This window comes from Diceros bicornis, chromosome 17 (genome assembly GCF_020826845.1).
Source record: "Diceros bicornis minor isolate mBicDic1 chromosome 17, mDicBic1.mat.cur, whole genome shotgun sequence".
Classification (NCBI taxonomy): domain Eukaryota; kingdom Metazoa; phylum Chordata; class Mammalia; order Perissodactyla; family Rhinocerotidae; genus Diceros; species Diceros bicornis.
This window is the reverse complement of record NC_080756.1, coordinates 40047534-40062004: the sequence shown is the minus strand read 5'-3', so window position 1 is coordinate 40062004 and position 14471 is coordinate 40047534. Positions and strand designations below refer to the sequence as shown.

Sequence of the window (14471 nt, the reverse complement as noted above, 5' to 3'; positions counted from 1 at the left end):
TGGGCCACTAGGTAGCTCAAAGTCAAAGAGAAACTACAGTGCTGAACAGGAAACTAGCTTCAAAGGGAAACTACAGTATTGTATAGGCTCCTACAGCCTGCATATCTATACCTCTCAAACAGCTGCAAAAGAAATTTCTCCATTTCTTCTGAGTGTTCATACAAGCGAAGTGAAAAAAACCTTAAAATGGTTTCAAAGTGATAAAAATGAACAACGAATCCACTAGAACTCATGTTATTTTAAGCAAAAAAAAAAAAACCCAACAAGATAATAAACAATACAACTTTTGAAATCAGACAGGCCAGGTTTCACATCCCAGCCCTTCCACCTGCCAGCTCTGGAGTCTTAAATAAGTTATTTAACCCTTCTCAGTCTCAGTTTCATCCATGAAATGAAGGCAGTAATACCAACCACACAAAGTTGCTGGAAGGATAGAGTGAGATGACCTGTGAGGAAACTGAGGCAGACAGTATAGGTCACCACACATAGTGCATTTGCCTAGAGCTGAAATACTAGAATTCCTAGCCTCTCTTGCAGGTAAATATGTCCATGATTCAGTCCTGACCACTGACACATCAGTAGGAGTCTGTGCATATTTCCTCTTCTGTTTCCTCCTTTTTCCGACTGGGATCCTGGATCAAAAGTGGAAGATTCCTTGGCCATCAGCTAAGGCTGTGCAAGCAGGAAGACAGGATCCTGGGAGATTGATGGCACCATAGAGCCATCCTCCAGCCCTGAACTACTCACCTCCTAATTCCTTATTGTTTGAGACAAATAAGCACTTATTTGGTTAAGCCCCTGTGTCAGGTTTCCGTTATAAAGCAGCCAAACAAAGCCTGACAACACGACCCCTAATACAGGCTTGGCAAAGATCTATACCCATCAAACTTTAGTCCCCTTAGTTTCCTTCTAGTCGAAAAGATATGTGTTTGGGAAAAGGATTACAATAACACCGATAAGTAAAAAAACACAAGCTACCAAATGCTGTAGATTATATGGTATGATCCAAATTTCATTAGGAGAAAAAAAGAGACTCAGGGATATCCAAGCACATTACTGTGAAGAAAAAAAAATGCATATTTTTATTTTAACAAAGCTGTTTTGACAAAACTACTTCAAAATGTCCTGCTGGGTTTCCCGTGGGCCAAGGGCACTGTGGGTTCAGGGTGAATGGAACATGTCAGGGAGCTTATGGCAACCAGAGGAGCTGGAAATGAGTGTCTGTCTGGGGTTCATTAATGATGTTTTGTGATTCTCTACATATGGCCTTGGGTGGATAGTCTGAGGACAAATGACTAGTCTCGTTTGTGATTTATACCACATTACTATTTGCACAATGTAAGAGAATGGTGAGCTGACCATGTTTTTATTACACCAAAAGGAAATATTTTTCAGATTATATCAGTGCAGTTGTGCCTGCTAACATTCCTGCTACTCCCTTGCTCATTTCCAAGGAAATTTATGCTCTTTCTGAGCACAAATATATTTTAGGCCAAAATAGCATTTATTCGGTAATATCTACAAACATGGGACCATGCAGACTTAAAAGGGATGGTCCTTGGCAAAGTAAGAAGGAGCTGATCCCAACCCAGTGGATGGAGGTGTTCTCAAAGTGGGAACACTTACCATCACAGTGTCCCCTCCAAACACACACACACACACACACACACACACACACACACATACACTGCATACTCTAGAAAACCTATGTGAGGGTTAAAATTTGGTCCTTCATGTCTAATAATATTCAACAAATATTTCAGCAAAATACATTTATAGAGCCATTTGGAAACAGCTGCATCAAAATGAGCTGCTTGAGGGGCTGGCCCAGTGGCGTAGTGGTTAAGTTCTCGTGATCCACTTCCGCGGGCTGGGGTTCACTGGGTTGGATCCTGGGTGCAGACCTACTCACTGCTCATCAAGCCATGCTGAGGCTGCGTTCCACATACAAGAGCTACAACTCTACAACTATGATACACAACTATGCACTGGGACTTTGGGAAGAAAAAAGAAATAGAGGAAGATTAGCAACAGATGACTTTAGCATAGGGCCAATCTTCCTCAAAAAAAAAAAAAAGGAAAACAATCTGCTTGGTCTCTTATAGTTGAAGCAAGGGCACTGCAGTGGTCCAGACCAGGTGGGACATAGACAGGGAGCCCTTGGCAAACATGAATAGCTGTAAATGATTATCTATATTGAGTGGGAAGCACTGCACTAGGCACAAAAATGAAAAACTGTTCTTGTTCCTCCAAAGCTCACAACATGGCATTGAGATCAGCAGACAAGGACTTGTAGAAAACTGTATGATGTAGACATGTACAGTCATGTATCACTTCACAACGACAGGGATACATTCTGAGAAATGCGTCATCAGGTGATTTCGTCATCATGAGAACATCATAGAGTGTACATATACAAACTTAGATGGTAGAGCCTACTACACACCAACGCTGTATGGTACTGATATTATGGGTCCACTGTCATATACGTGGTCTGTTGTTGACCAAAACATTATGTGGCGCTTGACTACAGCTGTACAGATAAATGCATATGAGGCATAATTGAATAAATTTGATAATAAAGCTATGAGAAGTCGGAGGAGGTCCAAATAAGAAGCCACTAATTGTAATTAAGGAGATTCAGTGTGGAATCTCAAAGTACACAGATCTCAACAGGACCCTCCTGGGACCCTCTAGCCCGGATTCAGGACCTGTTAACTTTTCACAACACACAGAGAATCGTATATTGCATCTTGACAACAACAGCAAAAAACCCAGTGGAAAAAACTAGGCAAAGGAAAAACAACAATAATAATGATGGCTATTATATATTGAGAATTTAGGGGAAAAATGTAATATATAATTAAAATAAACATTAAAATATATAATTAAAAGTGTGACATAAATTATACATTTGAGGTAGAGAATGAGTGATTTGACATTATTTTGCTGAAACTCAGGGAAAGAATGTGTGATTTGACATTATTCTGCTTTGTTCAGCTGACAACACCGAGCCTGGCCCACCCACCTGCGTTTCTGCCTAATCAGCACACACAACTTTCTTCCCACAGGGAAGATGAATGAAGCATATCAATTAACTGGCAACTTAGCCTCCTGATAACAAACTAGAAATATTTCACTAAGAAATAATAATGCAGTGAGGGCATGGGGATATACACCATCCTTTTTGTTGACGCAAACTAATTTTCTAGGATTTCTATGAATTAATTAGTTACTTAAGACTCTCAGCAGAAATATACACATGGAACTTTTTTCAAAAAATCTACTTGTTGAATTGGTTCGGCCCTTTTGTAATGACTATGCACATACACAATGATGTAATGACTTCTGCTTCCAAAGAAAAAAGCATTTTTCCTTTATTATTCAGGGACCAACGGTTCCTTGGTCTTACAACTAGCACAAAGAGGCACAGAATTCATGTGCACACACTTTAAAAAGGTTTAGAAATGTTTCCCGCTGTCCTGCTGCTGTAATTGACAGACAAGATGGGCAGCTAGTTTGTATTTCTTTAATCATCTTTCTTCAAATCTATTTTCCCGTACAAAGTTAGAAGTCAGTCAGTATGACTGAAAGCCCTCATCTATAGAAAGCCTATTTTGGATTTCTTTTAAAATTTTTCTATTTGATGAGCTGTTAAGGGAAATTGCTTCCTTATCTCTTCTTCATTTCACAGCTAGTTGATATCAGTTTTTGTACAAAGAGGAAACTGTGGATTGGCTTACTCAATCTCTTTTCCAACTTTTTTCTAGCTTCCTGCTGAAGCTCGATGGTTTAAAAATTGCCTCTCCTGGACCCCTTTGCAACTCGTGTTCCAGATGTAAACTAATCTTACCCATTAGAAGCACTTGAGGGAGATTTGGAAGCAAGAGGTGAGTTGGAAGCCGTCTTTCTGGCCCTGTTTCTGTTGGAGGCAGTTGTGGTCATGCTAACGGCAACGGCAGCTGGGGCTTTCTAACCCGTAACCCACAGTTCTGGCAGTAGGTTCTTGAACAAAGTAATTCCAGGAGCCACCTCTTGACTCCCACTTCTCCACGCTTCTAATGATTTTTTAAGAGCTTGATTCCTGTTATGAAATATCTTTCTGTTAAAAATACCTACAAAGGTTTCTGTTCCTTGTCTTAAACCCTGACTAACGCAATTATATTGTTCATTCCTCAGTCTAAAGATGCAATATATGAATGAGGACAACATTAACATGTAACATTTACAGAACACTTTGTAGTTTACAAAGTACATGGCCATGCAGTACATAAATTGATCCTGACCACAACTCTGTGAGGACATGTACTGCTCTCTCCCTTGTACGGATGAGAAAGTTGAGTTTCAGAAGAGTTGGATGACTTAGCAAGGCATTTAGTTAATAAGAGATGGAGGGCCGGCCCCGTGGCTTAGCAGTTAAGTGCGTGTGCTCCCCTGCTGGCGGCCCGGGTTCGGATCCCTGGCGTGCACCAACGCACCGCTTCTCTGGCCATGCTGAGGCCACGTCCCACATACAGCAACTAGAAGGATGTGCAGCTATGACATACAATTATCTACTGGGGCTTTGGGGGGAAAATAAATAAATAAAATCTTTAAAAAAAAAAATAAATAAGAGATGGAGATGAAGTTCAATCCCACATTTTATGACTCTTATTCATTTCCTTTGACACTAGGAAGACTCCCAAGGATAAATGAAGAACAGAAAGAAAGCACATGGATGCTGGCAATGAATTACAGTTTCTATTTCCTATTTTAAAATAAAAATTAAAAAATCGTATCATTACACTCTAAAACCATTAAATTAGACTAAAACACCTAAGGATGAACTAGCAAATATGGGCTATTTCATGGAGAGTGTGACTCAGGATCTGGTAGAGCCTGTGCCAACTTTACAGGATCCCTCCTTTGAAGACTCTTTGCTATTAACACAGATACATGAAAGGTTCAGTTCTGTTTTCCAACTCTGACCGTGAATTCTCTTTCTGCACAATCATCTGGCCAAACCAAGAGTGGCCTGAAGACTTCAGAAAGCCAAGATTCATTTCTCAATTTCTTCCTGATGGCAATTTCAGCTAAGACCCACTCCCCTCTCCAACTACGGGTTCCCCAGAAATAAAGATTTCTTTTCTCCCCCTACTTGCTGCATAGCTATATTTTAATTTTATTTATTTATTTTTTTTCCCCCAAAGCCCCAGTAGATAGTTGTATGTCATAGCTGCACATCCTTCTAGTTGCTGTATGTGGGATGCGGCCTCAGCATGGCCGGACAAGCGGTGCGTTGGTGCACTCCCGGGATCCGAACCCTGGCAGCCAGCAGCGGAGCGTGCGCACTTAACCGCTAAGCCACGGGGCCGGCCCTGCGTAGCTATATTTTAATAAAACATTTGATTTCTATGCTCAAGAAACCACGAAGAAAAACATTAAGTAAGCAAAGCTTGATTCAGACCACTTCAAAAGTGGCCAAAGTCTTTCTCCCCATATCCACCACTCCTCCACCTCACAGCAGTAGTCTATCCACCAGGTTAAGAATCAAGAGCTCTAAGAAGCAAATGTCTGACCATATGGTCCCCACTCCCTGAGAGCAACATCAGGCCTAAGAAAACATTCCAGTATTGCAAATCTTCAAGATCATTCCACAGCCAACCTCAAAACACTAGAATTCCATAATTCCCTGACCTTGCTTCCTTTTCTGCTGGCATCCTTTAGTGTCATCCCTAGGACTCAAATCAGGAGGGCTAGGAAAACGGTTACTCTGTAATATCCTACTTCTGCATCAAAATGTGATGTGATTTCTTCACAAAAAATGATAGCTATAAAGAAAAACATTTATAATTAAGAAGAGAAGAAAGAAGATGAAAATAAGTAGATTTGATTAGTTAGGTCAACTCAATGATCCCTTTGCTATGATAGCAAGACATATGAGAAACTATATTGAAAGGCAACAAACTCTATACTAACCTGGGGGAAGAGAGAATAAGTTGAATTGTCAATGGTGAATGAGTACAGAAACTCCCCATCATACCACATGCTCTTCCCCATGGGGGAATTCATTTTAGTCATAGCAAAGAGATGGGCGGGGTCACAGCAGTCTTCCATCTGTTTCCTAGGAGAGAAAACAGAGAGAGAAAAGAACAGCAGGTTAAGTGAGCAGCAGTCTCATTCACTTGTCATTCCCACCGAGATGTGCAGCCTTACCTCGGTGCCAGCTCACAAAAGCATCTGTGTCTCCACGGTGATTAGACTACTATTAATTCACTCTTCCAGCCATCAGCATGCATGACTGGAATATTTCATAGTAAAAAAAAAAAAAAAGTTTAAGAAAAATACATCAGCTGTCAGATGCAGCTGAAATATGTCTGAAGGCAAAAATAATCATTATAATTGCAGATTTATTGATCGATTTAAAAATCCAAGTCCAGAAAAGACTTGGATGGCTAACTTTGGAGACTGTCGAGCTGTTCAGCTACAGCAGGAAGGCATCTTGATGGTGATTGAGCAATCAGGTGGTTACATTCAGTGACGAGGGACTTTACATGAGCTGTATGGAGTAGGGAGTGCACAGAGTGGCCTAAAAGAGGGTGCACTCCTCCAAACTAGGGACAAGAACAATCCCTGGAAACTCTTAAACAGAAACAGAATGAGACGAGTGACATGATTTCAGACACTGGTGAATCGACCTGCTTCTGACTGGTATAACACGCGGGCCCTTTCGGTTCTCATTTTGTCTGACCTCCGAGTTGTGGCTGACACAGTTGAACACCGTGACCTTCGCCAAGGTCTCCTCACCCCCTTAGTGTCTGAAACAGCAGGGTCTCCTGGGTCACCTCACCCTTCTGGGCTGGCTCGCAGGCTGCTCCTCTGCTTGCCCCTCAGATGGAGGCCCTGTTACTCTTCTACAGGCCAGTCTTCATATTCTCCTCTAATTAAAAACCTGTCAGAAACCAACTGCTTACTCACTGAGCTTTCAGGAATAAAAGATCTTACTCCCCAGTCACACCTCTAGAAAGACCAATAAAACAAATTGCTGACATCAACCACTTCTGAATAGCGCCTCCACACAGACCTGCTTGCTTAGACATCTTCAGCTACCCGTGGTACAGAAGCTTAGAGCTGAAAAGGGACGGTAATGGGGAGGACTTGGGTTCAAATCCTGGCTCTGCCACTTACTAACTCCATAACTGGGGAACGTTCCTGGGCTTCAGAACCGGCCTCAGAGACTATTATTGAGAATTCACTGAGAACGTACATGTAGAGCATCTGGTAAAAGTTCAATACATGTCATTGTTATCACACAGCACCAACTTCACTGTAGAGATGAATAAACCGAGTCAGCGTGCGGGACCAGCCGCCTCAGCCTGAGGCCATGGCGCTCTTCCCACCACACGGTGCTTTCTCTGGCGCTCTTCAGTTGGCTTCCCCTTCACAAAGTCTTCAACAGAAAGAACAGGGGAGATGGGCTCAGGAGAAAGCCGTCATCTTATCGAAGTCGCCAGAATTTGTGTCACTTCTTGCTCCTACATCATCATTCCATTTCTTGCCAGTTGTGTCTCTTTCCCTTCTTCCTCCATCTTCATTAACTCTTATTAGTGTTTCATCACCCAAAAGGAGCCTGAACCGAGGCAGTCAAGTTTTATAGTGAACTGCCTACATTTGTCAAAAGAGCACCCTACACACTATATTCAGTCAACATAAAACAGAACTAGACATGGCTTAAGACTATCTTTAAAAATGAGGAGAATTATCATGGGCATGACTCTAAACTTTGTGGGATGAATAAACTGAACTTTTGAGCCCCATTACATGTCTGGTGATACCTTACCATGTTTAGTCCTTACAGTAACTCTAAGAGACAATTAAGGGAATTATTATTATTATGACTCCCAATTCAGATCTGAGGAAAAGGGATTAGGGCCATTACAGGACTTGCTCAGGTCACACGAGTCCCAGTCTAGGCTTTTTCTTCTCTGCATGCTGTCTGCCCAGAACCCTTTTGCTTCACCTTGACTTTCTCTTCCCCAAAGAACTGCTTTGTAAATACCAGCCAACCACCTGGAGTGCACCAGGTACCTTCATAGGTATTTTTTCACTTAATTCTCATAGTGAGTGACCTTGGAGCTGGAAAGCTTTAAGATTCTTTTTTCAGTAACTTATCTTGCACCACATAACTAGTGCAGTGGTGGGACATGGCTCTGCTCCCAGGTCTTTTATCTCATGTCTGGTACTTACTTCCAACCAGACCATTGCTCTCACCCCCAAACCAAGCTAAACTTTCCACTCAGTACAAAGTGCTACTGGAAATTCACAAGGAAAATCGGTCACAGCCATATAATAACACTTCATTTTGACTAGTACCTGGCAGTTTACATACCACTTTCACATTGGTTTCCTCTTTTCATCCTCAAAAAAACAAAGAAGAAGCTAGAACTGATTCCATTATCCTAAACTTACAGAAAATGAAGCTGAAGTTCAGGCCAAGAGCAAGTTCATTAGATTAATAAATGTTTGCTTAACTATTGACAAGATGTGTGTCAGATGGACTCAAATCCACATCTCCTCCTACGGCATCACCATGCTCAGGGCAATCAGACCTTTGTTGGGAAAACCAAATACGCGACAAAAGATGGAAAGTGTCACATATGTACAAATATTTTTTAAATCCAAGAGCTATAGCAAATTGATAATAATCATATCGCCATTTCCAATATGGGAGTGGTTTTCCTATCATAAACTTTCCAACTTTTTCCTCCACCCGGAATGCCTCCCCATCTTGACCTTCTGCCATGCACATCTCTGGAGGGTGGCCGAAAAGGGACCACAATGTGAATGTGTGTGCACTCCCCGTGCTGAGAGGGGCCCACACTAGCTCACCAGCTACGTTGGCTAGAGCAGCAGCAGCAAAAAGAGGAGCTGGAATAGCACTACCAGCAGCAGTCAGAGCAGTCACAGCAGAAGCAGTAGTGTGATTCTGGCTGAGTTCTTACCCAACACTGTGCTAGGTTCCTGGGATATAAAATTGAACAAAAAACCAGACTCGTCTTCAGAGAACATGCTCAAGAAGGGGGCAACCGACAAGCAAGGATGTGTGAGGAGGATGTGACCAGCGCCACTACAGATGTGCACAGATGGCTGCGGTTGCTCAGAAAGAAGAGGGCATGAAGTCACACTCAGGGCTCCAGGAAGGATTTCCTGCTGTGATATTTGCAGGCTGGGAGGAGCCGGCAGGAAGAACAAGGAGGCAAGTCATCTCGGGCAGGGAAGCCACTACAAGGCCACGAGACAACAAGAGGCATTCCTTCACCAGAGTATACAACACAAATATTAAGTCTGCAATCTCTAAGAAACTGTTGAGCGTTGAATAATGCGTTTCACCTCCATCCAACCTGCAAGTGATCCTGGAGAGAAGATATATACCAGCTTTTAGAATTTTTAGCAAATTTGGTTCCCACTCCCCTTCTCATGCTTTGCACTGATGCCATTTATTATCTGCTTTTGTGGCAGACAATAAAATCACAGAGTCAAAAAAGCAAAAGTAAATCCATTTTTATATTCAAGTTTAAATTTGAAGATTAAGTTTCAGTTGAGTGTGAGTTGAGTATTGGAGTTAAAATTTAAATGCTTTTAAAAGACGTTCAACATCACTAAACATTAGGAAAATGCAAATCAAAACTACAATGAGATGTCACCTTACACCTGTCAGAATGCCTATAATTAACAAGACAAAAAAACACAAATGTTGGAGAGGATATGGAGAAAAGAGAACCCTCATACACTGCCGATGGGAATGCAAACTGGTGCAGCCACTACGGAAAATAGTAAGGAGATTTCTCAAAAAATTAAAAATAGAAATACCATATGATCCAGCTATCCCACTACTGGGTATTTATCCAAAGAACCTGAAATCCACAATTCAAAGAAATTTCTGCACCCCTATGTTCATTGCAGCATTATTCACAATAGCCAAGACTTGGAAGCAACCCAACTGCCCATCAACTGATGAATGGATAAAGAAGATGTGGTGTATATATATATATACAATGGAATACTGCTCAGCCATAAAAAAGACAAAATCATCCCATTTGCAACAACATGGATGGACCTTGAGGGTATTATGTTAACGAAACAAGCCAGACAGAGAAAGACAAACATTGCATGATTTTGCTCATATGTGGAAGATAAACAAACACATCGATAAAAGGAACAGATTAGTGGTTACCAGAGGGGAAGGGGGTTGTGGGGTGGGCAAAAAGGGTAAAGCGGCACATGGTGACGGATAAAAATTAGACTATTGTAGGTTAGCACGATGCAGTCTATACAGAAACTGATAAATAATAACATACATCTGAAATTACACAATGTTATAAACCATTACGACCTCAATAAAATAATAGAAAAAAATTTAAATACTTTTTATTTTTTATATTCAAGCTTCAGCAGAGCTCCTATCAAATGATGCTGTCATTGCATCATGAAGGTAAATACAGATGAAGTCTGGAAGCCCATTCACTAAAAACTCTCTCAGGTTCTCGTCGCCTCCTAACGAAAGTCACGCATACCAACTAAGCCAAGAAGACCACATTTGCTTACTTTGCCTTTACACCAGGGAGACTGAGGTTCTGGGGAAACTAAACAGGCAAATAAAGGTGAAAACCCAACTCCTCAGTTAACAACGCCTGCTGAGACTCTCTCGGATGCCCTGTTCAACGCTTTGGTCACCAGACATGAAGAAGGTTGGGAGGCTGCCACTCCAATGGCTGACACTATTGTGCCCCTTCTGAGGAATGAGTGAATTTGAAAAAGTAGGGGTGAAAGAGAGTTCTACTTTGGTCTCAGTATTTGGTCAAAATCTGCTGCTACATTTCAGCTTTAGACTCAGCTATTGGAAGGCTGAATAGTTAAGTAGCCAGACATCCAATTCAATGCCATTTCTGGCATCCTTGAATGTGCATGTGACAAATGCTTGTGTGACCAGGAACATTACCATCGTATCTAAAGAGGGTATCAATGCGAGCAACACAAACAGAGCATCATTAGAGTTTCTTGTTTATAACTGAATATGCAATTTAAAATTCTGATAAGCAATTTAGAAGCAAGCAGAGTGAAAATCTCTTTATGTGCTCTATATGTTGAAATTCTATCAGTCAGATGAAGTATAAATGTATCTTTAATACTGCAAGAGGCAAATGCTGCAATAATAAATTTCTTACGAAAGCTATTAAATTTTATGTACAAAAATTATGAATTATTTATTACATAGGAGAATAAATTGTCAATTAAAGCAAATATTAAGACAGAGTGTGTTTGGAAGATAGCCTTAGGAAAAACACTACATCATTCTTCTGCCAAAAAATATTTATAAAATTTTAAATAATAATATAAGGCAGAACAACAGACTTGAGATTACATGATAACTCAGATCTTTGTAGAATTATGTGATGTACCAGCATTCAAAATATTAAACAAAATAAACTTTAAGAACTATATTTAATTTTCAGTTATTTAATTCTATTTAGATAATGAGTTGTTCAGGATAAAAAAAGTCATAGATGAGAACTCTTCATATCTTGTTATGAAGAATTAATAGTTAAATGTCAAATTTGCCCCTAAAAACTTCTGAGAAAGAAAAAGTCTAAAAACAACATCATGAGAAATCATCATGCCCCAGTCATAATAGAAAATTCCTCATTCATATCCCTCTTAACCTGCTTTATTCTTCTCTACAGCACTTAACACTATACGCTTTATGCTTAATTTTTAGTTTTGTTTGTCCGTCTCCCCAAGTCCCAGAATATAAACTCCATGAAGGGAGAGATTTTTGTTTTCTGTTCAGTGCTGTATCCCCATCTCCTGAAATACACTGAACAGGTGCTTAAGAAATGTTGACTGAATGAATGAATAACAAGTAGGAAGAAAAGAAGAAAATATTAGAAAAACAAGAGAATCTCAGTGCACATTTTGTTCTCACTAATCAAAATTCAAACTGAAGAAGTCAGTTCCTTATAGTTTTAGTCTATGGAGACCATAAAACAAAAGCTCGTCAAAATAACTGCTATAGACTGGTACACATTTTCAGTAGCAGCAGATCCAGAATTTTTGAGATTTTCTGAGTGGTGAATCCCCAGTTCCTTATACTGTGCACCAAACATTAGTCTGATGAAAGCAAGCATCCCTTTAAGATTGCAGACCTGTAGCACTGGGACCACAGCAGTCTACCAGCTGATGGTGCTGATAAATCCTTTTTCCTTCACAGTAGCGTCAAACTTTCAAAATCTGACTTTTAAAATGTTTGATAAGGTTTCCGATTTAATCTTGTCTCCAAAAAATTCTTTCTATTCTAGTGATATCTGCCTTCAGTCAATTATTGATTTTAACTTTGGCTTTTGGCTAAAATATGTATCTAATGCATTTCCTCCAGAAGCTAAATCAATAGTCCTACTGTAAACTGTCCTGAGTTGAGTTCCTAAAATTCCTTTTAGATTATTATATATTAACCCCTTGGGTTAATGTTACAGTGCTTGAGATTCACTGCTGAAAATGTGCCTATGTTCCACATCAGAAGAGGGTTTTGAAATCGAGATAATATATACAAAGCACTTAGCACATTATATGGTTTAATATGGTTTCAATCCCGGGTTATGATTGTTTTCCAGATATAATTATTAATAGTTACTCACCCTTCCATTCCCAAAACTGTCCCTATTTGTATGATAAATTACATATTCACCGTATTAAGAGTAGAAACTAAACTGTTGGCATCCAATAAAAGAGGGCTTTTCTTTTCTTTTCATTGAAGAATAATTGACATAAAATATTATATTACTTTCAGGTGTACAACATAAGGATTCGATATTTTTATACATTATGAAATGATCACCACAATATGTCTTGTAACTATCTGTTACCATACAAAGTTATTACAATATTATTGACTATATTCCCTATGCTGTATATTACATTCCCATGACTTATTTATGACTGGAATTTTCTACCTCTTAATCCCCTTCACCTATTTCACCCATCTCCCATCCTCCTCCTCTCTGGGAACTGCCAGTTTGTTCCCTGTATCTATGAGTCTGCTTTTGTTTTATTTGTTCATTTGTTTTGTTTTTTAGATTCCATATATAAATGAAATCATATGGTATTTGTCTTTGATTTATTTCACTTAGCACAATATCCTCTAAGTCCATCCATGTTGTCACAAATGGCAAGATTTCATTCTTTTTTATGGCTAAATAATATTCCATTGTGTGTGTGTGTGTGTGTGTGTGTGTGTGTATGTATACCACATCTTCTTTATCCATTCATCTATCAATGGACATTTAAGTTGCTTCCATATCTTAGTTACCATAAATAATGCCACAATGGAAAAAGAGCGCTTTTCTTTAAGTGAAGAATATGTTGGCCTACTGCAAAATCAGAGAAGTTTCTTATTCTAAATAACTAAACAGCAGATTTCACAGAGATTATGGAAGGGAGAGTCTGGGCCATCATAAAGTTATTTTTCCCCCTAACTTAAAAGGAATCTTTGTCTTAAATGATCAGTTTTGAAGCAAGTTTAAAAGTCAGGAGTCACTGTTGACTGAGGGCCCAGGATCTAGAACAAGAATTTGCAGAAGTTGCTCCGAAGTGAATGAGCAGCAGGGCCCCACCCGTGGCAGAAAAGTGGGAGCAAGCAATAGCAGCCCCATCTCCCAGGGCAAAGGCAATACCTTCTGTCCACAGTACGGTCCCCTACAACGGCTTACATCATTGACCTAAGAGATTCAATACACACACTCAATATAAGGTAGAGATGTGTATTCATTTTATTTTTCTGTAAAATTCTCTTGAATGCTGTGGAGGAGAAATACTTTCATTAGATTATTGCTTAAAATAATGTTTTCTACAAATACAGTAAAACGTCTTTTCAAAGATTAATCTTCTGGATATTTGCCAGGACTACAAAACAGAGAAAAACAGCTCCTAAGACAGCAAGTAATCTTTTATTTGGCAGCATTTTATTCTTCACATTTGAAATGACTGCATAACAAAGGAAAAGGGTTCCAAAGAAAGGTAGATTAGTGCCGTGTGTAATTTGCATTTCTCTAAAACAGGCAGAGCAGACTTAAAAGGAGGAACTTTTGGAACGCAACTATTTCAAGGATGATCTGGTTTTCCCTAATACATATTTGTTTTGTAATGTACTTAACAAGTACACATGATTATTTGAATTAAAGAACATAAATTTTTCCAGGAAAGATTTCAATGTACGCTGATCTTCAGTCTTCCTACTTACGCTTACTCGTCTACATAACTAGAAAGATTCTCATATTATGCTTTGAGAATCTCCTGTATGCTACTTTGGTAACTGAAAGTGATTGGGGTCCTTTGGACAGCACTCATTATTTGATTCACTCAACAAGTATTTACTGAGCACTTTCTACGTGCCCAGTGCTGTTCTAGGCACTAGGGACAGAGCGTGTGTGCGTGTGTGT

At 39.7% G+C, this 14471-nt stretch overlaps 1 protein-coding gene across 1 annotated transcript in view; it reads right to left on the bottom strand.

The window, feature by feature from the left end:
- Nucleotides 1-14471, bottom strand: part of ST8SIA1 (ST8 alpha-N-acetyl-neuraminide alpha-2,8-sialyltransferase 1) — a 153820-nt gene that overhangs the window by 94352 nt on the left and 44997 nt on the right. The window contains exon 2 of the mRNA XM_058558662.1: nucleotides 5959-6103. Coding sequence (XP_058414645.1) covers nucleotides 5959-6103 — 145 coding nt within the window. The remainder of the gene's footprint in view (nucleotides 1-5958; nucleotides 6104-14471) is intronic.